This window comes from Anolis carolinensis, chromosome 1 (genome assembly GCF_035594765.1).
Source record: "Anolis carolinensis isolate JA03-04 chromosome 1, rAnoCar3.1.pri, whole genome shotgun sequence".
In the NCBI taxonomy this organism is placed as follows: domain Eukaryota; kingdom Metazoa; phylum Chordata; class Lepidosauria; order Squamata; family Dactyloidae; genus Anolis; species Anolis carolinensis.
In genome coordinates this window covers 56,883,888-56,907,525 of record NC_085841.1, presented here as the reverse complement: position 1 = coordinate 56,907,525, position 23,638 = coordinate 56,883,888, and the positions used below count along the sequence as shown (strand labels likewise).

The window sequence follows — 23,638 nt, the reverse complement described above, 5'->3', positions numbered from 1 at the left end:
TGAGAAAGGGAACAAACTAATTTCTCTGAGAGGAGAAATGCAACCAGGTTTCAGACAATTCTCTGTAGAGAGGGAAGAGACAAGACTTCTTTCTTGGTGGAGACATATGTAGACTTGGTGGAGGCATGTGCAGACTAAGCCCCAACATGTGAGACTTTCCTTCAGCTAGTCTCCTTCATGGGGCAGCAGAGGTGGTGGAGGATATTTTAACTGTACAGCTAATGAGAAGGGATCCAGATATTACACAAAAATCATGTTACGGGTCCCAAACTGAATCACTCACATAATGTGTAGGCCTCCTGGTTGTCAATTAGTTTCCGGGCAAAGTACAAAGTGTTGTGTTTTTTTTACTGTTAAAGCCCTGTGGTTTGCATCCAGGTTATCTACAGGTAACCTGCCTAGAACTATGAGGAAAGCCAGGTAGCAAATATTTTTTTTATAGGCATTGTTGTTATGTAATTTTTAAATAAAAAAACTACTTTAAAAGATACTAAAAGCAAAGCCAAAGGTATGCAAGAATAATACAGTTTTCATTATCTGTTGAAAATAAGTAAGAATTCGTTTTCTTCAGAGGAAGTTCTGTATCTGAGGTGTCTTCAGAAATTCTTGAAAAAATGGAATGAAAACAAGGTCTGCATTGGAAATCTTGGATTCTTGATGGGCTTATACAGAAAAAAGTGGTCTTTCAGATCTCACCTTGTATTGAGTTGGTTAGTTTATTAGTGGGGAACCTGCAGCCTTCTAGGACCTTATGTACAGCCTTTTGACTGTCAAATTAACAATTAGTTTCATTGTTTAAAATTATTATGTATTGTACATGGTAGTTAGATTTTTACAAAGCAATGTACGTTTTAAAATAAAGTTTCTTAACTATGTTTCTATCAGCTAAATTTATGCCACCTTTTAATATGAAAAGGTTCCCCACTCCTGGCTAGGATAAACAGTCTTTACAGTGTATAGCAAACAACTTTCTGTCATTCTGTCCTAGTTGTAGTTTCTAGGCACTAGTATGATTAGGGTTGGAAGAGGTAGGTCACAACTTTATTGTTTATAGTTTTAGATAGGTATGGCACATGCTTGGGTCCTGGTCCAGGCATCGCCAACCCACCTGTTGATCAGTGGGCCCAACTATCTGGTTTACTACTAGAACCCTTGGGCTGATAGGAATGGATTCACCTGGGCAGATGCTATCAAAGGTATAGAAAAGGTGTGCATCCCTAAGTTAGGTAAAACCCATTCCATTCCACATGCCCCAAGTGCCTGAAGGGGAACTCCACACATTGCTAGTGTCAGGGAGACATTGCTAATTGATTTCCAGATCCAGACGAACAGTTTCCTGAAAGTTGTGACATAGAATGGACATAATGAAATTGGTAATGAATTAGGTATAGTGGTGGGATTTTTCTCCGTCCCACATGCATTCCTCATTTATGTGCGTGGGGGAATACTGCTTGACCACATCATTTTCCTAAAGAGAAAAAGGATTACTTCCTATCATAGAACAGTGGCAACAGCAGGATTTTCCTGCTTGTACTTTGCTTTCCTTATTTCAGCGATGAAGTCAACAATGTAGTGTAAAGTGAATTTTGTGTGGCTGTAGAACTTCAGGGATGGATGAGACATGTCTGGACCCCTAGGACTGAATTTGTATCTGCCAAACCAGGCTGGTAGACCAGAGATTCCCTTTCGCTGCCATAGAGATTCAGCCCTTCTCAAACAGATTGCTTCTGTCTTGTTTCATTTTATCCACCTTTCATCATAATACCAAACACTGAGAGAAGAAAGACACATGTACAAAAGATGCACAAATATTAATAGGAGAGCAAATAAAATAAAAAGAGGTATGATAGAGAGAGAGAAAATAGTGTTGGCCTACTTGTCCCAAGGAGATCAGCAGATAATACATACATACATGCATGCATGCATATTTAAAATAGAAAAAAAATTAACTCCAAAGAATTTCTATAGAAATTCTATATTCTATAGTTTTCTATTATAGAAAACTATATTATGTGCAAATACAATATGATGCAAAGTATCCTGTTTTAAAGAGTGTTGTTCTTATATTGATATTGTTTGAAAGAGTCTTGTGTAAAAGTTCTTTACTGTTAATACATTTATTTTCTTCAGAGAACAGCTAAAGCAGCAGATCAGTGTTTGCCTGCCCTTGGTGATCTTGTACCCATCATTAATGATCAGTCTCAATATATTAACCACTTGGAGGCAGAAGTCAAATTTTGCAAGGTATTGTAAATAGGATTTAACTGAATTACAGTCTGATTTTTTTCAAGTGGATTGCATGTGTATCTCAGTAACGCCTGCATTAATAGCAGTGTTCCTGGGCATTACTTCCCTAACAGAAAATGTGGTACCAGGGGCAATTAGAGCATGGAAAAATATGAACAGGTTCCTACACCTCAAGAAAGGAAAGCTGCTAAACATGTTTCAGTATTTTATTTGTATTAAACAATATGTACTTATAAAGTGAAACGAACAGGTCAGGTAAGCCTTTCAATGCTTATGTTATGAAAAACATTTTGAATCTTCTAGAAATCACTGGAGAACTTCTTTCAAAATGTACTCAGGAGTGATCTATTAAAATGTAATTTCTATTAGATGGTCAAACCTATAGATCTTTGCTTTTCTAACATGCTAACACTACCTGTTGAGCAAGGTTTGTAATAATAATAATAATAATAATAATAATAATAATAATTTATTTCTTATATGCTGCCTCCATCTCCCCAAGGGGACTCGGGGCGGCTCACATGGGGACAAAGCCCTAAAAACAACAATTGACATATATAAAAAATAGTACAAGTTACAACATTAAAATACATAGCAAAAGCTAAACAATTTAAAAAGTTAAATAACCACACATCAAAGTAGTTTATCTAATCTTCCCTGTTCCCTTTGTTTTGTGATTATGGTCATGTATGCTCAGTGGGGGATTTTGACAACAGCTGCTGTTTACATTGCCTGTTATAAATAGACATACATTGTTACAGTAGGTTCATTTAGTAGAATCCCACTCCTTTAAAGATCACACTTTATTACATTGTTTACTTTAAACATGCTTCTGCAACATCGAAAACCTGTGTTTCTCCAGCCCTCCTTCACTATTCACCCAATGCTGATGCTGTTTAAAAAAAGCTTTTAGTTCAACAGAGAATGAGGAAGAAAAAGATGCTTCGTTGTCAGAGTATAAAGATGCTTCGTTGTGAGAGTTTTGTTAACTGAGGTATTCCTGTATTATATGTATGCCTGCATTGCGGAATGTAATTAGTACTTAAAATCTTGACAACAGTTGTACATATCTTACCTGCATGCTCATGAACTTGAAGATAGATCAGACATGGGCAAACTTTGGCCCTCCATGTATTTTGGACTTCAAAGTCCACAATTCCTAACAGCTGGTAGGAACTGTGGGATCTGAAGTCCAAAACACCTAGAGGGCTAAAGTTTGCCCATGCTTGAGATAGATCATGGCGTATTGATTGTCACCCCCCAATATCTTTCATTTAAAAATAGATCTTATCCAAAAGAAAGCCTGATGATTTTTAAAGACCCTCATGTATTTCAAATAAGAAATTAATTAATCTGACTGCCCATCAAAGGCATAAGAACTATGACCAGTTTTTTTTACTGCTGCTTATCTCTTTTCACACTAACTATATACTTCATTTTCTAGGAGGAAATGTCTGAACTCAAATCTCGTATTCGTGTGGTTGTGGTTGAAAATGAGAAGCTTCATGATAATCTGAAAATGTTAACGATGGAGCGCACACTCAGAGAGCAAACCTTCCTGGATACTACAGTAGGTTTCCTAGGTTTTAATAAGGCTAACTCAAATTGTTTCTTTGATAGGTGCAGAGGATAATCCACCAAAATATGGGTTAGCCCTTGTATTGCAGTTCATCCCCTTTCTTCCGCCTTTTCTTAGCGCAGAATTAAATTTTATTGTTTCCCCTTTTCCTTTGAGTAGTTTTAGATTGTCTTATCCTAAGTAGACCTTCTGATTTCTGTTAGCCTACCCAAGGGCAAGGTCCCGGTGAGGGCTGCAAGCAGGCCCTGCACGGGCTGTTCTCCCTCTGTCTCTCACCTTGATGGGAGAGAGCCTTGGCCTTTGGCAGGGTCTCCCAGATGTGTGGCTTGCTGCGAGGGGGAGGCCAATGGGCACGATCTGAAACTTTTGCGCCAGAGACCCCCCTCCCCCTTCATGCCTGCGGCTCCTCCCAGACCCAGGGCAGGGCCTGCTTGTATAAGGCCGAGTGGCAGAGGGAGAAGAGCCATCTTAAGCCCTACGGGGCTTCCTCCATCAAGTATAGCTTAGCTCTTAATAGTTTTTTAAAAAACATAACAAAAGGAAAAAAATAACTGATTTCTTGTCACTTCATATTAGATATGACTCAGACTCCTTAGGAATTGTTCAAAACACTTCAGAATCATGCACACCCCTGCAATACAGTATTAAGACCAAAAAGACATACAAATATGTTGTATACATAAGAATAGCCATATGGGCAAACTACACTACATATTTCTTACTGAACTAGATAAATCTGTAATATGGGACTGCATGTGATAAACTAGTTGGGATATCTTACTAAATATTTAACATAATTTTATAAGAAATATTCTGTATACATTCTATCTGCTGTAGCTGTTGTGAAATAGTGAAATCTGTGTAAATTTGAGTCCTTCAGAGGTTGGGAGGTGTTAAAAAGAAAGCTAGGTTAATGCGGGTTTGGTTGGAAGATTAATGGAAATAGCCACAAAACTAAAGAGGCACTGTTATCAGTAGCCCTGAAGTATATCACCAGTACAGTTACCAAAAGAGAATGTTACAACATGCCTTTCATGCCTCATCTTACTCCTTACAGCTCTTCACATCCACTGAAAACTCTTTCTTGTGTGTCATGAGGACTCTTAGGAAGTCTCTTGGTTGTGATGCACAGCTGGAGTGCAGAGATCCATGCTATTAGCAATGTTTTCCATATAACTTTACATAATATCCCAGTCTGACATATATTTGTAATGTAGTGGTTGTGTATGAATGTATACAGTAAAAACTGAGACAGATATTTTCTTTTTTATATATTTTTCTTTTCAGGCAGCTTCTCAAAATGCTCATGGCATAAGTAGTGCTCATATTGGTGAAACTTGTATATCATCTCAGAAAAACGAGCAAGCTGCAGTAGATGTATTAGAAACTGATAAATGGCAACTAGAGCTGGTCAGTGTCTTCTAAAATGTTTACTGATTCTAGTACTATATCATTGTATTCTTTATTGTTTCCCAAGTTCCTCTGTTTTCTGATGTAAGGTGGGTGATTGCTGCATATTAAAGCATCTTGGCTGTGGAATGCCTTCCAAGTTGTTTGGCTAGAAAAAATGACACCATGCAAAGCATGATTTTTCCCTTGTTCAAAGCATTTTAAATCTTCTAAGTATAGTGGCAATAGTATTTTGTTCTGTAGTGTGTGTTTTCCCTACTTTTTAAATTCAGTATTGTTTATTTGATATATTGTATATCATAAATGAATACCAGATGCCATAGTCTATTTTCAGAGGGAGAAATTGTCATGACTATCTCTGAATATTCCTTGACTACGAAAACCCTATGCAATTTAAACAGTTGTTTTAAGTAAACAGATGACTTAAAACTCTGCTTCCTTACACACATTTCCCACTTTAATATAAACTGTCCTGGGAACACTGATCTTTGAAGGAATAGAATATAAATCTAGAAAACAAATGAGTGATCTAGTTCAAAGCCTGAACACAATGTCTTCCATCATATTGATAAAATTTAATTCAACAATAACAAACTTAGTATCTTTCCAAATTCATGTTTTCTATTTCATTGGATCTTGTTTGAGCTGAAAACTGCATGTTAAATCACGAATTTTAAACTTGTGTCTTATGTTTAATCTTTGTCCTGTGTATTTTAATACGTATATTGTAGAAATATATTTCATGTGTGTATTTTGTAGAATGTTTTGTTAGGTGCAAGCAGGCGTCCCCCAAAAACTGGTGGGACTGGATTTCCCCTCCTATCCCGCAGTATACAAGCAGCTGCCTGCAAACATGTGTCTACTCTTTGTCTCCCTCAGTAAAAGCATGCTGTGCTGCTCTGCTATCAGCCCAGCCGGGTGGTTCAAAACTTTATTCACAACTTACTAATGCAGTAGTCAGTAGTCACAGCTAGAGGTGTGGATGAAAGAAAAAGAACACCACCTAATATCCTGATTTATAACAAAAATGCTTATCAGCTGTAAACACCTCAAGTAATTACTCTGTTAGCCCAGCAAGTGTCTTACTCTATCTTTCTGGATACTCACTAAGACATCATCTTTAATCCTTTGATGATCTTGTTTAATCACATGCCTTAAGGATTAGCTTTTTCCCAATACATAGAACTCCAACATGTTTTTAGATTATGTGTTTTTTAATGACTGGGTGTTTTTAGCGATGTTGTAACCTGCCTCGAGAGGCTGGTAAGAAATAAAATTATTATTATTATTATTATTATTATTATTAAATCGTTTGTCTTAAAAAGTGCAGGAGAAGCTTCCTAAGAGAGGTATTACTACTTGTTTAGCTTTTGGAGAAATTAACATTTGCTAAACATCTTTAATTCTAAGACGTATTCTTTTTCTATATGAACATCTCTAAAAATGGGATGCATCTTAGAATCTCATGTATTTTTGTTGGTGAGGATGGTACTGAAATTAGGGGACATCTTACAATTGAAGAAAAACAGTAAATCCATATACGTATAGATTTCATTACGCAAAAATCTGCCCTTTGTTCAAAAGAATTCTGTTCTGATGAGCTGTGACATCACATTAGGTCCTAAAGTCAGTCTCCGGTATCTCAGTTAAAAATGTTTTAAGTAACAGCATCTTCAAAACATGATAGTTTAAAAAGATGCTGGGCTAAACTTTGAACTATTTTAGTGTACAATTACATTTTTATATTTTAAGGAAAATATTGTATCTCTTAAATTCTAACCTGCAGTTTCCCCCCATATCAAAATTTCTAAAAATGTGGTGTATCCTTGAATCACGGGTGCTTATATATGGGTATTGGTGGTACTGAAATTAGAATCAAAGAAATACAGTACAATTACAAACAAATGATTTAAATTTATGAATTTTTAAATACAAAATATAATTCAAGTTAGTAACGTCATGATGACCAGACTTTTTGAATTATTTGAATTAAAATAAGTATTCATGTTGTTTTAAAAGGACAAGCTAAAATGTCTCCATCAAGAAAGAACAGAAGCACTTGAAGCTCAGGTTTTGTCTTTAAGGTAAAAGAAGAAACGGGAAGACAGAAAGGGAGAAAAAAGAAAAGCATTTCTTTCCCTTTTAGATTCCTGCATGATACGTGAATGAATTTTGTTTTGTTTTTATCCTGTTTTAATTTATCATGACAAATCATCACTCATTTTCCCTGAACTATTAAGAATCTAGAAACTTAATCTAGTTATATACATTTTAAATGCCTGGAAATATTTTAAAGCCACTGTTAACATACATATACTGATATTTTTCTATTCCAGTTCTGTTTACAGCACTACCATAAATAGAGTGTAAATCCATATCATTACGAATAGCCCATCAGTATTGGATATATACATTTCCATGGACTTGTTCAGTTTTTAGTATGGTGGATATCCACATAGTCACACGAGCATCCATGTTACCATTTAAACAAATATAAGGAATCTCATTTTATTGTAAATTAAGTTCTGCAATTTAAACATTCTCTTTTTATGAAAAAAGTTTTAGTAACATACAGATTTCTTATCAGCACATTTAGGGACTGCTGCAGAGTGGTGGTGGTGGTGGCGGTGGCAATGTGCTTAAACCGAAGCCAGGTCAGAAAGGAGGAGGAAGAGAGGGGGGCCTTTGGGTAACATCCTTGAGTGAAAGGTGGCAGCAGTATTTGGGGGACTGGGGAGGGAGTTTTTGAGTCAAGTGAGGAAATTGCTTTGATGAAGATTTCCCTCTCAGCAGACTGTTTTAATAGCATAACATGAAGGCATTTCTTTGCCCTTTAACCTCCCTCTTATTTGCTATTCTGAGACTTCTGCACAACCCCCGAAATTCCAGACGACTAGCCTGATCTAGCGAAGCGGCCTCCATCGCTTTTGCTTTCAAAGCCACAGGGCTCGTTAGTGTTATCAAACTGAGGCTGGGAACCACTCTCCCTTTCTGCTTCTTGCACCTGAAAACCATCATCATTAACATCATTTTTCCCATGGGAAAGCCTCCCTGCTCCTCATCTCCCACAGCAGGAACACTCTGCACCTGAATCCCACAATTCCCATCAGAGTTATCTTGAAACTCATCCTGAACCTGAATCCCATCATCCTGAAACTGCATCCCAGAATCCTCATCAGAGTCACACAAAGGCTGAGTCCCAACAACGGCCGGCAGAACCTTGGATAAGCTAATATCTTGGATAATGAGGGATTAAGGAAAAGCCTAGTAAACATCAAATTAGGTTATGATTTTACAAACTAAGCACCAAAACATCATGTTATACAACACATTTGACAGAAAAAGTAGTTCAATATGCAGTAATGTTATGTTGTAATTACTGTATTTACAAATTTAGCACCAAAATATCACGATATATTGAAAACATTGACTACAAAAATGCATTGGATAATCCAGAACCTTGGATAAGCAAGTCTTGGATAAGTGAGACTCGACTCTACATTTTTCTTATTTAAAAAACATAACAAAAATTGCTGTGGTTTTTTGGGGGCTGAAATGGATTAATAGCATTGCAATTCATTTCAGTGGGAAATTTGATTTGACATACAAGCAGATTGAGTTACGAATTTGATGAAATTAAACTTATATGTCAAGGTATTACTGTACATGCTGGGTATTTGTTTGATTTTCTTTTTGGTGATTTTTCCCTTTTCTTATTCTGATCATTTTAAATCTTAGCTCAGTTGAAAATTCATTAGACATCCATTCTGGTTTGTTTAGACATCTCTTATTTTTCCTTCACAATGGAACTGTTTGAAATGGCTTCTTCAGTATCTCCCTTTTTAGAATCTCTTTTAGTATTCCTTGCCAAGGGATCACTGTCACTTTTCCCCCCCTAGGTTTACTAGGTTTTCTCCCACTCCCACTTGTGGGAGAAAAGTGGGATAAATAAATAATAATAATGAACTTTTTCAGTTTAGAATGCATGTCTGACTATGCTTGACTTCCCTTTTCTGCTGTATAACAACCTTAATAATAGTGGTTCCCAACCTGTGGGTCCCCAGGTGTGTTGGTCTACAACTCCCAGAAATCCCAGCCAGTTTACCAGCTATTACGATTTCTGGGAGTTGAAGGCCAAAACATCTGGTGACCAGGGGCGGTCCAACTGCAAGGCAAATAAGGCACTTGCCTGTGGCACCATGCTGTAGGGGGTGCAGTTGAGGCACTTCCGGGTGTGCGCGCATGCGTGCGTGTGCACCCCGCCTCCTCTTGCCTTTGGCCTGGGCGCTCGCCTTTGGCCATGGCCAAAGGCGGGCCCGCGCAGCGCGAAGGCGGGGCCACGGCTGAAGGTGGACCTTCAGAGGTTGTGAGGTCTGTTGGTACTTGGAAGCTAGGTAAGTGGGGTTTATATATCTGTGTAAAGTCCAGGTTGGGAGAAAGAGCTTTTGTCTGTTTGAGTCTAGTGTGAATGTTGCAGTTGGCCAGCTTGATTAGCATTTAATGATCTTGCAGATTCAAAGCCTGGCTGCTTCCTTCCTGGGGGCATCCTTGGTTGGGAGGTGTTAGCTGGCCTTGATTGTTTCCTGTCTGGATTTCCCCTGTTTTCAGAGTGTTGTTCTTTATTTAGGCTTTTCCTTAATCTTTCCTTATTATCCAACATTTTTGCTTATCCAATGCTTTTATTTTTCAGTGATTGGTTTGGGGGGGTGTGTGCCAAAATTTTCTTCGCCTACACTTGAAAATTACCTTGGGCTGGCCCTGCTGGTGACCCACAGGTTGAGAACCACTGCTTTAGAAGATGTCCTTCTTTCATGACTATGTTCGACTTCCATGTGAGGAACCTATTACTTTCATCCCATTCTCCAGCTCATCACTCTTGTTTAGGATCACATCTAAAATAGTTGAGCCCCTTGCTACCACTTCCATCTGCTGGACAATTAATACATAAAATGCATTGGTTGTAGTTTATAGTTTTATCTATCTGTTTTAATCATGTTGTATGCTGCCTTAATCCATGAGGAGAGTTGAGTAACAAAATGTATATATTACAATGTTCCCTCACTTATTGCGGGTGTTAGGTTCCAGGACCACCCGCAATAAGTGAAAATCCGCGATGTAGGAACACTATATTTATTTTAATATTTATACATTATTTTAGTTGTTATACACTATTTTAAGTCTTTATCAATCAATTGTATGTTGATAAATCTCCTCCTCCTCCTGTTGCCACTTGGGCTCCTTTTCTCTCCCTTTGGCTTCTCCTTCCTCCCTTCCTTAGGCTATAAATTGTAATTTTTTAATGATTTATAATAGTCTTTTAGAGTTCATTGAAAACCGCAAAACAGTGAATCCGCGAAAAGTGAACCGCGAAGTAGTGAAGGAACACTGTATTGTTGTTATAGTTATGATAATTTGTAGTTTATAATTTGTTGTATATGTTATTCAGTTTTATTTCTGTGTATGCTTATTTAATAAAAATGTTTTTATTCAACTTTGTTTGTTGTTTGTAACATTGGATGTCATTAACTTTCTAGAAAGCAGTTAGCAGAATCACAGAAGAATAGTGAAGAACTAACTGGAAGATTAAGGCATCAAGATATGCTTGTTGCAGCAAGTAGTTCCAATCGGGTTGGTGGCCTTTGCTTAAAATGTGCACAGCATGAAGCTGTTCTTTCTCAGACTCATTCAAATGTCCACGTGCAAACCATTGAACGACTAACAAAGTAAGTAGGAAGCTAGTTAGATCTGAATTAATATGTTAATTAAGTCATTTAGAATTGTTTTAAGTTTTTTAAATTTTGGGCATGATCTGCTGTAAAGTTCTGCACAACCCCCCTTAAGATAATATAAGCTGTATAAAACTGCATTATTCCAGTAACTTCATGTAGCATTGTTCTTTAGTTGTTCACTTCAGACTTTATAAGATTTATGAATCTAGGACATCACCTTTTTGTACAGCTAATGTAATTCTCACAATACTTGCCCTTTTATAGATTATAAAATAATCTATGCACTTAATAAAAGTGTAAAATGTATATGTGTATACGTGCAGGAGGTGTCCACTTACACAGACAGCCTCCCGCCTCTACAAACTGCTATAGTTCCCACTGAGCAGGAGACAGCCATGGCCTTCCCTCCACTGACATGCAGATTGTAGTGAGCATCATGAACATGTAGCCCAAACCCTGCCAGTGCCATCCACAAACACCATTCTGCCCCCCCACCCAAGTGAAGGCTTTCATGCGGAGACAATTTCATCCTAGGTATACTGTTTGTCCTCCAGAATGGACACCCCATGATTCCTTAACCCCGCCCAGTGCCTCTACCTTAACCCTTAATCATTTCCTACCCTTTCCTATGACATACAGCAACTGAACAAGGGGTTTGGGGAGAATTCACCATGATTTACAAGAGTTGTACTTGACCTACATCCCGAAAACACTGTTAACCAACGATGGATCTGGATCAAATTTGCCACAGATAATTGGACTTGCAGTACCTTCACTGATACTGTGACCCCCACCAACAATGGACCTGGACCAAACTTGGCACAGAAAAGTGCCATGAACAACTGAACATACTGCAGGGGTTAGTGGAAATGGTCCTTGATTTTGGGAGTTAGAGTTCACCTGCATCCAGAAAGCACTGAACCCAGCTGACGTCAGAACTGGATCAAATTTGGCACACAGACCCAACATGGCCAACTGTGCATATGGGCCTTGTTTGGGGGTGATTGACCTCGGATCTGGGAGTTGTAGCTCACCCTTATCCAGAGAGCCCTGAACCCAGGTGACAACAGATCTGGACTAAACTTCAGTGATATTACCTAACATCCTAAAACAAACAGTGTCTTCTTCTAATAACCCAGGCACCGCCGGGTCCCCAAGCTAGTATAATATAAAAAGACTTCTAATAACATCAGCATTATAGGTTCTGCTTACCTTGCGCAAATTCCAAACTTATCTGGCTATCCAAACTGAACATTCACAGTCACTACCAACTTCTCAATTTATGACAATTCAAAGGTCCTCATATTAAAATAATACTCTTGGAACTTGTAGCAGAATCATGGCTGCTATATGTAGATTTTATAGAACGTAATGATAAATTTCAATCTTTTAAAATGCTACTGCTTATATTAAATTCGATAATCCAATATGAAATCAATTTGTTACCATTAGTCTAATAATTTTCAGTATTGTTAGATGCATTGATCTTTCATATATCTTTGCTTTACTTTGTGTTTGCTTTATAATGTGTTGGTGATGAGGTGCTATCCAACTTAAATGCATGGTGGCATGATACCACTTGTTTGCTGTAGTTCAGTGATAATGTGTTGTAATCAATCTTGAAATCTTATTAAATAACAAAACTTATTTTGTTCCTGTTTAACCACTACTTATTTATTTAGATTATTAATATTAATATTTTGTGCTTCTTTCTTTTCTTTCCCAGAGAGAAAGATGAATTAATAGCAGCCCTTTCTTCACTCAGAATAAATCTAAGTGAAATGCAGCGAAGAGAATGTAGTGCTTATGAACAAGTGAAACAAGCTATACACATGACTGAAGAAGCCAATTTGGAAAGAACCAAGGTAAAGAAAATGTGAAATATATACTTCTGTTTGGGATTCATACAGTTGGTTTAGACATGGCCTCTACACACTGTTGGGGATCACTAATAGTGTTGACATCATGTCATACCTGTACACTTCTTATAGCTGCCTAATAGAGTGTTTTGAAATTACTTCTAATTGACCATTTTCTTGTCAATCATTTTCTTCTGTCTCCCCTTTGCTCACTTTCCCCCCTGTAACTCCCTACGTTTTAAGCATTAGCATATACTGTATCCTTAATAATTGTTATAGTGCCCCCTAACTTGTCCACAAAAGATACAGTCAACATTTGTGCTTAGCAGATGTACTTATATTAAAGCACAAGGGGTAGGGCAACAATTTATCTGAGTAAACCTTCCCTCTTTAGCACTCTCTGGAGCACTTTCTAATGTCATTTTGTTGTTCAGTTGCCTTCATATGTGGATTTCTGTACTGGATTTAGGAAACATCTTCCATTTATAATTTATATTGTCCTACAACTTGCTTAGTCTTCTTTCTTTTCACACATACTTCTAATATAAAATAGGTTAGTCTTTGATAGATGTGCCACAAGATCTGTTTAATAGGCAACTGTAAAACAGCTACACAACATGTTTTATTAACTAGCACTGTCACCTGTACCGGAATAAAAGAACATCTGTAAAAACTACTTATTTTAGCTTTCACAGCTCAATGTTGTGTTTCCTTGAAATTTGCAGTTAGGCATTTAGTCTTTCATTAACAATGTGGTAGTTTCAGTGCTGTGTGAACAGTTTCCACTGCTTTTCTGATTCATAAGATTTGTTTTAGTGACTTGATTAAAGTTCTGTTTCATTGTCTTGATAACTGGTGCCCTCTGCTGCATCATTTGTAAATTACATCTAGTTTGAAAAAGTTTGTACTGTCTGTAAAAGACAAATTTACATTATTGAATTAAATGTGGTGTGATAAGAAGATTGACAACCTTAGTTTCAGGGCTGGAGTGCATATTTCAGACTTGACCAATTGCATTTATTTCTCCTCCAGCTAGCAGCAGTCTCAGCCATCTGAGCTTTCATTCTTCTGTTGTCAGGGGGGAAAACAAAAAGGATTTGTGACATTTTTAAAACTAGCAATTTTAATAGATGGGTTAGTCTTTGATAGATGTGCCACACGACCCTTTGTTATTTTCACCAGCTGAAATGCTTGAAAGTTAAAATAAGAATACACAAAACGAAATGTTGTTGATTAAGGATATATTATATGTCTCCAATTTTTCTCTAAAAACACACTTCCAAAACTATTTTTTACCACCGAGCCCTTTAATAACACCACAACAGTTCAGACATGTGAGGCAGAAATTCAAAACTTCTGGTCTTAAAACTGCAGTGCCCACTAAAGGAGCAAAAGAAACAAATCAAGGCAACATTAATAACCAGCCAGTCCAGGAAGTTTCTACAAGTCAGACCAAAAACAAAAAACAATAGAACACCCCTAGTTGTCATCTCAGTTTCCAACAAAGACCACTCAAACACATCATTAATGAGATGCAATCAATTCTGGAGAAGAACAAAGCCCTCTCGCAACCTGTGGAAAGCAAGTCTTTATTGGGCTTAACCTTACTAGCTACTCATTTACAACAATAACATGCACGATAATAAAGAAACTGGACCCTGCCACAAACCCTGAGGCCAACTGTGTCCCCACCTCTGCTGTGGAGAAATATTACAGGGCCCAGTAATATCACCCACAACGTCAGAGGTGCGTTTAGTAGTTCTTTCTCCAATGTGACGTATGCCATCCCATGCCAACCATTCCTCCATCCCCTGCTTACATTCTACATTGGACAAACAGGACAGTCTCTATGCAAGAGAATCAATGACCACAAATCTGACATTAAAAATGGTGATACTCCAAAACCAGTTACAGAACATTTCAATCTTCCTGCACCTACAGTAAGGGAATTACATTTTGCAGTCCTTAAAAATGGAATTGCAAAGAAAAAAAAGAAAAAAAACAGCTGTGAAGATATCAAGGACCTTTTATGATTTAAAAAATTTGGATAGGGACCATGATTTGCCTCTTTCTACATCCTATTACTGCCTGTCTCACTGTAAATATGCTTTATAGTTAAGGTCTTAATACTACTCAGTACTGGAAATGGATTGTATGAACAAAAGCTCATGCTAAACTCAAAGCTACTTAGCTTTAAAGGTGCTGCCACATTTTTTCTTGCTCTCCCTTCCTCCTTTCTATTCATTTTGTGATGTGTTCATGTTTTAATTAGAATCATTAGGTCATTGTTCTTCAGTTGTTCGATGAACATTTGCAGAGAAAAGCAGAATTTCTTCAATTTAATATTGTTTGCAAGGTGCATTCTTATAGCTATGAAAAAATTGTATGTGCCAAAACTACTTCTATATAGGGGTTAGAAGTTCATTTAGATACTTTCTTTTGATCATCCTGCTGCAACTGCATGAGAGAATTTTGTTCCCCTTCTAGTTCTTTTTTGTGGTCTCTGTAACTCACACAAGGAAGTTACCTACGTCTAAGCAGTATATCATTTGGAGTCTTCTAGAACTATTATTTACATTGTTTTTGGTAGTAGCCTCACCCACGCCGCTTGGTGCCATAGCATTGTACATCTTGCCTAAATCTCCTCTTTGGTAATAGTTTGGATTCTCAGTTATGGTGGGGTAGTAAATCAGATTTGGACATCCCTTCTTCACTTTGTCCATTGCTATTTTGAGCTAATGTTTAATACAGTCAGAATTTTTATAATCTTCACTGAAATACAGTGAGGACAGTTGTTTTCATTAGTGTTTTCCTAACACAAAGGAATCTGGAAATACCTGGCAACCCAGTTAGCACTACATTTACCAGTAAAATTGTCCTCCATCTTTGCAGGTTTGAATTTTGCAAAATGTCTAAAATCTTCATTTTCACTGTAGTTTTTTGATGCACATATTGAGAAACTGTTAGGGAAAGGTGTACAGTGCAATGCTTCTGGTTATATAACTCAGGACTGTCCTCAATTTTACTAGTGATCTGACTTCATGTGGATGATTCTTTCTAATAATCAATGTATTATTATTATTACTATTTCCACAGGCTCTTGTTCAATGTGAACAACTTAAAAATGAGATGGAGAGACAAAGAAATCGTCTTGAAAGGGAGTTAGCAATCCAACTAGATAAGAGAGCCCAAGAGCGAGAAGCAGTTCGTGAAGAAATGAAAAAAGAAAAAGAAAATCTGTCATCCATGGTATTTTAATATTTTCTGTATAGAGTTGTTTTCTGCCCTGTTCTTTTTAAAGCATTTAACTTTTGCATCTTTCTTTGGCTCTCTGTGCAGCATCTTAATATTTTAAAAGCTAGCTACTTGTCCTTGTTGCCCAAAACAACATATTCCTTTTTATTAGAGTGAATGTATTGCCATCATAATTCTTATCTGAGGCTTCCTCTTCCTTTATAAACCAAAACTTCCATTTAGTAAGACAGCTTTGCCTTTCAATAGCCTGAAAGCAGAATACATTTTGGGAAATTAATGACGTCCAGATTTTTCTGTTGTTTGCTTCCTCATTAATTGTGATTTCGCTTTGTTTAAGGTGTTGTCTTTATCTCAGAATGTGGCTGGTCTGGAGGTTCAGATTGACAGGGTTACCAGGGAGAAGATCTCCTTAGCAAGTCAACTGGAGGATGCTCAGAATCAAAATGCTTCTCATGATATAGAGATTAATAAGGTAGAAGCACTTCCTGGAAATACAGAATGGTCCATGGACATGAAAACATGATAGCTTTCTGTCTTTATTTTATGTCTTAATAATCTATATTTCAGTGAATTAAAGAGTAATGAATTGTTAATCCTTCTGAAATGCCTTGACATGGGATATGTGCATGGCTCTTTCCCTACTTTATTTGTACTTTTTTATTTTATTTTTAAGCATTTACTTTTGAAGAGGGATTATCTTAATGAAACTTTAAAGTATTTTAAATAAAAATAGCATTCCCTTTCTGTGATGGTTGAATGCATTTCCAGTGAGTCTAGAAACTATGTTGATGGTAGCAGTGTTGCTGTTAGTTTCCTATGACAGAGAGGCTCTTACTGAGGAGCCAGACTAAATGTGGCAAATACCTATTGGGCATTTGACACTAGTGGAGGATCCCAATAGCACTATAGCTGCCACTTGTCAGTACTGTGCAAAAGTAAACCCCTTTTGAGTGTCTGTGAAAACCCTGTGATGAGACCATGCAAAATGAAACAAGAAGATGACATTGCCAGGTGAGAACGTACTCAGTAAGCTGATGGGGTACAGCAGAGGGCGATTAGCACTGTGTCTAATCGTGCAATTGGTGTCATCCCAAAAACAATATTTATTTGTTGACATGCTCAGAAGTCTAATGAAAATGCAGAGCTGCCCAACACATAGGAATATGGAGAATAGGAAGTTACACATGTATCAGGGAAAGTTTACACATAGCAAAAAAAGAAATTGAACTTATACATACTGCTATACTTAGATGAGTTAACTAACATGGACAAAATGAAACATTTTGAGTCAAAAAGTTACAAAGTGTTGTGCTCAGGGAATGAAAACGTAGGGGAAAATGTGGCAGCATTAATAGTGAAATGTAGCAAACACAGTCAAAGTATGCAATGCCAGATAAAACCAAGCTATTGACCCAACTATTAAAAGAATAGGAGCTATCTCCAGTGTTCACTCTGGCAACCTTAGTGTGCATACATGCTCTCTCTCTTTCAGTCTTATGCTTAGAATAAATCAGACTGAATAAGTAATAAGTTACCTATTCTATCTTTACTGAAAAGTAGTGAATTGTAGTACAGGTTGAGCATCCTAAAATTCAAATTATTCCAAATTGTCAAATAGTGACTCCTTTTTTCAGATGGTCACTTTTTTTCTGCATAAAAGTATTTAAAATATTATAAAATTACATTAAGACTAAGTGTATAACATATATATGAAGCATAAATTAATTTTATGTTTAGAATTAAGTTCCATCTCCAAGATAGCTTGTGTGTGTAGATAGATAGATAGATGCAAATACAGATATATCAAATTCTGAAAAAACTCCAAAACTCCAAACTCTTTTAGTCCCAAGCATTTTGAATAAGAGATTCTCAAACTGTAATGGCTGCTACAGGCAGAAATTAAACAATGTACTCTTGCAATTTGTTAGAAAAATCAAGTTACTTTCTAGTTCTGGTGCAAAACATAAGAGAAAGCACCAGCTAAGAGGGCAGTCAGTGCCTGTAAACAATTGCAAAATGTCAGGAAAAGTAAATGGAATAAAAAATCTGGGTTCTCATATTCTGGAGAACTGTGGTTACTCTGAAAATCTGGGTGTAAAATACAGCATTACAATTTGAGAGCAAACATGGGGCAGTGGTTTGGGTGTTAGATTAAGAGATTGGGAGATCAGGATTGAAATTACTGCTTGGGCAATAGAAGCCCAGTTCCCATGGGCAAGTCACACACTCTCTCAAACACAAAGGTGTCCCCTTCCTTTAAAAAAATCTGCCAACAAAACTCCATTAGATATTGTTCTTAGGAGCTCCATAAATCGGAAATGACTAAAAAGTACAAAACCAAAAAATAAACCTGCATCTATAGAAGATAGCCACTAGAGGTCATCAAAAGACCTCCTTCTAAATAAATATTGTCTATGATTCCTGAAATTGCAGACTCTTGTGTATTCAATCTAACAGGTGTGTGGAGAAATACGTTACCAATTGAATCAGACCAAAATGAAGAAGGATGAGGTAGAAAAGGATCACAGAGACTATAGAACCAAAACTATGAGAGAACTTGAAATTAAAGATCAGGTAAGCAAAAACACTGTAATCAACTGTCATTAAACGTTTTAGTGCTTTCCTTCTTCTAATTGTGGCAAGAAGTGTTTTCAATTCAGAATGAAAAGCATAAATGTCAAGCTACTTATTACTTTATTATTAATGTTATTATTGTATTAATTTATATTAATGTATTAATAAATAAATTATTTTATTTTTCAGAGTTGCTGTTATTAATAGAAATATAAACATATAAATAACTAATATTTAATATCACGTTACACATAAAATATATTGTGTGTAAATGTGTAATATACATATGTTACTCTTTTGTGTTCACTATAAAAATGAAGGACACATTAAGCACTAATTAGAGTACTGTATTTATAAAAATGCAAGGTTGTCTATTTCTTTAAAAGGTTATTTAAAAACAACATTAAGAATTTATGATTTAACACGTGATGCCATATCTTATAATTTTGCAGTTTCATATAGACATGGACATTTCCCTGTGACTATTGTGTAAAAGTCACTGTGTTAATCAGCATTTCATTTTTAAAAAATCAAAGCGAATTAGGAAAAAGATTAAATGAATTATTTGTACTGAATCCTATGAAGATTGTTTACATTTTGCCTGTTTACTTGTTTCACTTTGCTTGTTCAGATTTGCACAGGCCATGCTGCATAAGTGTATAGTAAAACATATTTGTATTTGAAGAGAACACACTCATTGTGAAATTTATACTGTTGTAAACTATTGTAATTGCATAAATTAGTGTTAAGTAATACAGAAAATATTAACCTTAATATCTTTTACTGAGTTTCTGGAGGAACTGCTGCAAAGATATCTCCCTATAATGCCCTAAATACTTAAAATGGATTATCTAGTTCTATCTGAACTAGAATTATGAAAAATAATTCCATTCTCATGGGACAGGCCACTCCATTTTCCTGGATATTGCTCTGTTCCCATTGCACATCTTTGCATTGCATCCATTCTATTCTGCAGGGTCCCCTGCATAGTTTTTGAGGAAGAATTTGAGAGATGGGGACAGTTAATGAAAATAAAGTTCCTAACTCATGTGAGTTAGAAGTTCTTGATACCTAGGCTACACTATGGTAAACCCACTTTTTACAGAACCCTGATAAGGCTTGATATGACAGCTATTATGTACTGTTACACAGTATGCTGAGAAATATGGACAAAATTACTTTGAATGACATATAAATATTTGTATGAACTTTTATTGATGAGGGCAGAGTTATATAATAGCAACAACAACAACAACAATAAAAACTTTATTTATAACCCACCCTATTTCCCACTCAGGGTGATTTCCAAACAGAAGTGGCAAACATTGCCATAATAATGAAACAAACAAACCAAATCGAGACAATACATAAAAGAACTTCAGTAAAAACTTTCAAAGAGTTCATTCTCTTTTGTTAATCAGGTGTTTTGTTGTTGGAAATTGGGGTTTGGCTAGCTTTGAAAATTGCCAGGATGTTTTGTTCAAAGCATAGAATCATAGAATCATAGAATCATAGAATAGTAGAGTTGGAAGAGACCTCATGGGCCATCCAGTCCAACCCCCTGCCAAGAAGCAGGAAATCGCATTCAAAGCACCCCCGACAGATGGCCATCCAGCCTCTGCTTAAAAGCCTCCAAGGAAGGAGCCTCCGCCACAGCCCGGGGGAGAGAGTTCCACTGTCGAACAGCCCTCACAGTGAGGAAGTTCTTCCTGATGTTCAGGTGGAATCTCCTTTCCTGTAGTTTGAAGCCATTGTTCCGTGTCCTAGTCTGCAGGGCAGCAGAAAACAAGCTTGCTCCCTCCTCCCTATGACTTCCCTTCACGTATTTGTACATGGCTATCATGTCTCCTCTCAGCCTTCTCTTCTGCAGGCTAAACATGCCAAGCTCTTTAAGCCGCTCCTCATAGGGTTTGTTCTCCAGACCCTTAATCATTTTAGTCGCCCTCCTCTGGACGCTTTCCAGCTTGTCAACATCTCCCTTCAACTGTGGTGCCCAAAATTGGACACAGTATTCCAGGTGTGGTCTGACCAAGGCAGAATAGAGGGGGAGCATGACTTCCCTGGATTTAGACGCTATACCCCTATTGATGCAGGCCAGAATCCCGTTGGCTTTTTTAGCTGCTGCATCACATTGTTGGCTCATGTTTAACTTGTTGTCCACGAGGACTCCAAGGTCTTTTTCGCACACACTGCTGTCAAGCCAGGCGTCCCCCATTCTGTATCTTTGATTTCCATTTTTTCTGCCGAAATGAAGTATCTTGCATTTGTCCCTGTTGAACTTCATTTTGTTAGTTTCGGCCCATCTCTCTAGTCTGTCAAGATCATTTTGAATTCTGCTCCTGTCTTCTGGAGTGTTAGCTATCCCTCCCAGTTTTGTGTCGTCTGCAAACTTGATGATCGTGCTTTCTAACCCTTCGTCTAAGTCGTTAATAAAGATGTTGAACAGAACCGGGCCCAGGACGGAGCCCTGCGGCACTCCACTTGTCACTTCTTTCCATGATGAAGATGACGCATTGGTGAGCACCCTTTGGGTTCGTTCGCTTAGCCAATTGCAGATCCACCTAACCGTAGTTTTGTCTAGCCCACATTTTACTAGTTTATTTGCCAGAAGGTCGTGGGGGACTTTGTCGAAGGCCTTACTGAAATCCAGGTAGGCTACATCCACAGCATTCCCTGTATCGACCCAACTCGTAACTCTATCGAAAAAAGAGATCAGATTAGTCTGGCATGACTTGTTTTTGGTAAATCCGTGTTGACTATTAGCAATGACCGCATTTGTTTCTAAGTGTTCGCAGACCACTTCCTTGATGATCTTTTCCAGAATCTTGCCTGGTATCGATGTGAGGCTGACCGGACAGTAATTGTTTGGGTCGTTCTTTTTTCCCTTCTTGAAGATAGGGACCACATTCGCCCTCCTCCAATCTGCTGGGACTTCTCCCGTTCTCCCAAGAACTCTCGAAGATAATTGCTAGTCCATGTCTTCAGACACCTCTCTGTATTGTGTGCTGAAAGCAGTGCACAGTAGAGTGAGAATGCTCTCTTTTTATTTAGAGCTATGGTAAAGCATGTGGAGTTTACCTTTTACTTGGAGAGCAACTTTATCTGTGTGCTAGAAATGAATTTGCTGTGCAGAAACATTGCTGAAAATTGAGTCTGGGGGCAGGGACATAGCCAGAAAAAAATTTCGGGGGGAGTTTTGAAAATTTCGGGGGGGGGAGGGGTGGAACCCCTAACCCCCTCCCGCTACAGGCCTATCAATATCTGCTTGAGATAGTGCCTGGAGGAACTCTTAATTTTTTGCGTGGGGATTTGGTTAACCAGTTAAAATTCATGAGTAAACCAGGTTTTTTTTTAACCTGAAATTTTGGGGGGGGGGGAATTTGAACCCCTACCCCCTCCCCCTTCCCGGCTACAGGCCTGTCTGGGGGTAATGGTTACAGAAGTGGTCCATAATTAATTGTAAAGCTAATATTTTCTGTGCAAAAAGGCTCAAAAAGTTCTACATATGAAGCCCATACGAAGCTCCCGCTGAATGAAGAGGCTTGTTCTCCCTTTGGCGGCCGCTTGGAGCCAGGGAAGCAACACCCTGGCGACTTGCTATCTACCTAGCAACACGCAGGGGGCACCTCCCAAGGAGCGAGTGCCCCGTGTGTGTTGCTAGGTAGCTTGCTATCTACCTAGCAACACGCACACCTAGCCAGCCAGCAATCGGGTTAACGGGGAGGGCCTTTGCGGCCCTCCCCATTCACCCGCTCAGATTGCACGGAGGCTCGGACAAGCGGGGTTTTACTGTACTGTTAAAATACAGAATGTTTCAAAAAGATGGACCTGATTTGAAATCACTATATCTCTGCAACCACAAATCACTCATGAATCAAACTCTTACCAATTGAAAGAATGGGCCACAGAGTTTAAAATGATTACTGCTAGAGACCTCTTCTAGTGCCTCAGCCATTTTCAAAATGGGGGCCTAATGAGGTATTCTCTACTTAAGGCCTAATGAGATATTCTCTACTTGCAAGGTTATTTTTTAGATTTGTTTCTGGCTCAAAACAGTAAAACGTAATAGTTTGATAGTTCATTACACCGTGTGTACTTGTAACATGTTGCCATTATGAAATATATTGTTTTGGTCCATAGTTTTGAAACACCCAGTATAAACTTCTGTCTTCTGGATGTCCATTTTAAATTGATTTTTTTTCTTGGTAGTTGGGAGCTCTTGGGGTTGCACTAGAGATGGTTTGGCTGCAAGGCCACACAGTTCTTGCCTCTGGTGTATATATAATGGTTGCTTCAGCAATTCTCTTCCACCAAAAGCTATCATGTAGATGTGATGGTAGTATCAAATTAAATAGATTTTATATCTTCACCACAAAGTAGGCATAAATATACCTCCTTACTTTGTCTAAATGTAGTTGTTGACGTGTTGTAGTCTTTGTTTCACTTTCTTCAACTTGTTGGCAAACCAGAATACTACCCTGTTTCCCCGAAAATAAGACAGGGTCTTATATTAATTTTTGCTCCCAAAGATGCACTAGGTCTTATTTTCAGGGGATGTCTTATTTTTCCATGAAGAAGAGCTCACATTTATTGTTGAACAACAAAATGAACATTTATTATATACTGTAAAGTAGTTGTCATCACAAACCAGTATAACCAGACAAACTGTGAATCCTATCAAGAATTTCTTGTTACTACCATTATTTACATGTGCAACAATCTATGGTACCTCTTGCAGTTTAGGTTTCACAAGGTTTCCACACTGATTTCTCTCTATTTTAGTTTCAATGTAGTCATGAATGATGAATAATATAATATACTATAATAATAATATGATAATATAATAATAATATAATGATATACAATATATTAATTAGATAATATAATAATAGGATATAATAATAACATAATATGATAATAATATGGTATTAATAGGATAATATAATAATGGGATATAATAACAAAATAGCATAATAATATAATAA

At 37.4% G+C, this 23,638-nt stretch overlaps 1 protein-coding gene across 18 annotated transcripts in view; it reads left to right on the top strand.

The window, feature by feature from the left end:
* sdccag8 (SHH signaling and ciliogenesis regulator SDCCAG8) overlaps positions 1-23,638 on the top strand; it is a 135,372-nt gene that overhangs the window by 13,292 nt on the left and 98,442 nt on the right. For all 18 annotated transcript variants that reach the window (XR_010004131.1, XM_062974833.1, XM_062974903.1 and 15 more), the window contains exons 4-12: positions 2,131-2,244; positions 3,692-3,817; positions 5,114-5,236; positions 7,256-7,320; positions 10,771-10,959; positions 12,692-12,830; positions 15,921-16,073; positions 16,417-16,551; positions 18,537-18,653. Coding sequence is in view for 17 of the 18 variants with exons in the window: in XM_062974833.1 (XP_062830903.1) it covers positions 2,131-2,244; positions 3,692-3,817; positions 5,114-5,236; positions 7,256-7,320; positions 10,771-10,959; positions 12,692-12,830; positions 15,921-16,073; positions 16,417-16,551; positions 18,537-18,653 (1,161 nt within the window). In the remaining variant the exon portion in view is untranslated. The remainder of the gene's footprint in view (positions 1-2,130; positions 2,245-3,691; positions 3,818-5,113; positions 5,237-7,255; positions 7,321-10,770; positions 10,960-12,691; positions 12,831-15,920; positions 16,074-16,416; positions 16,552-18,536; positions 18,654-23,638) is intronic.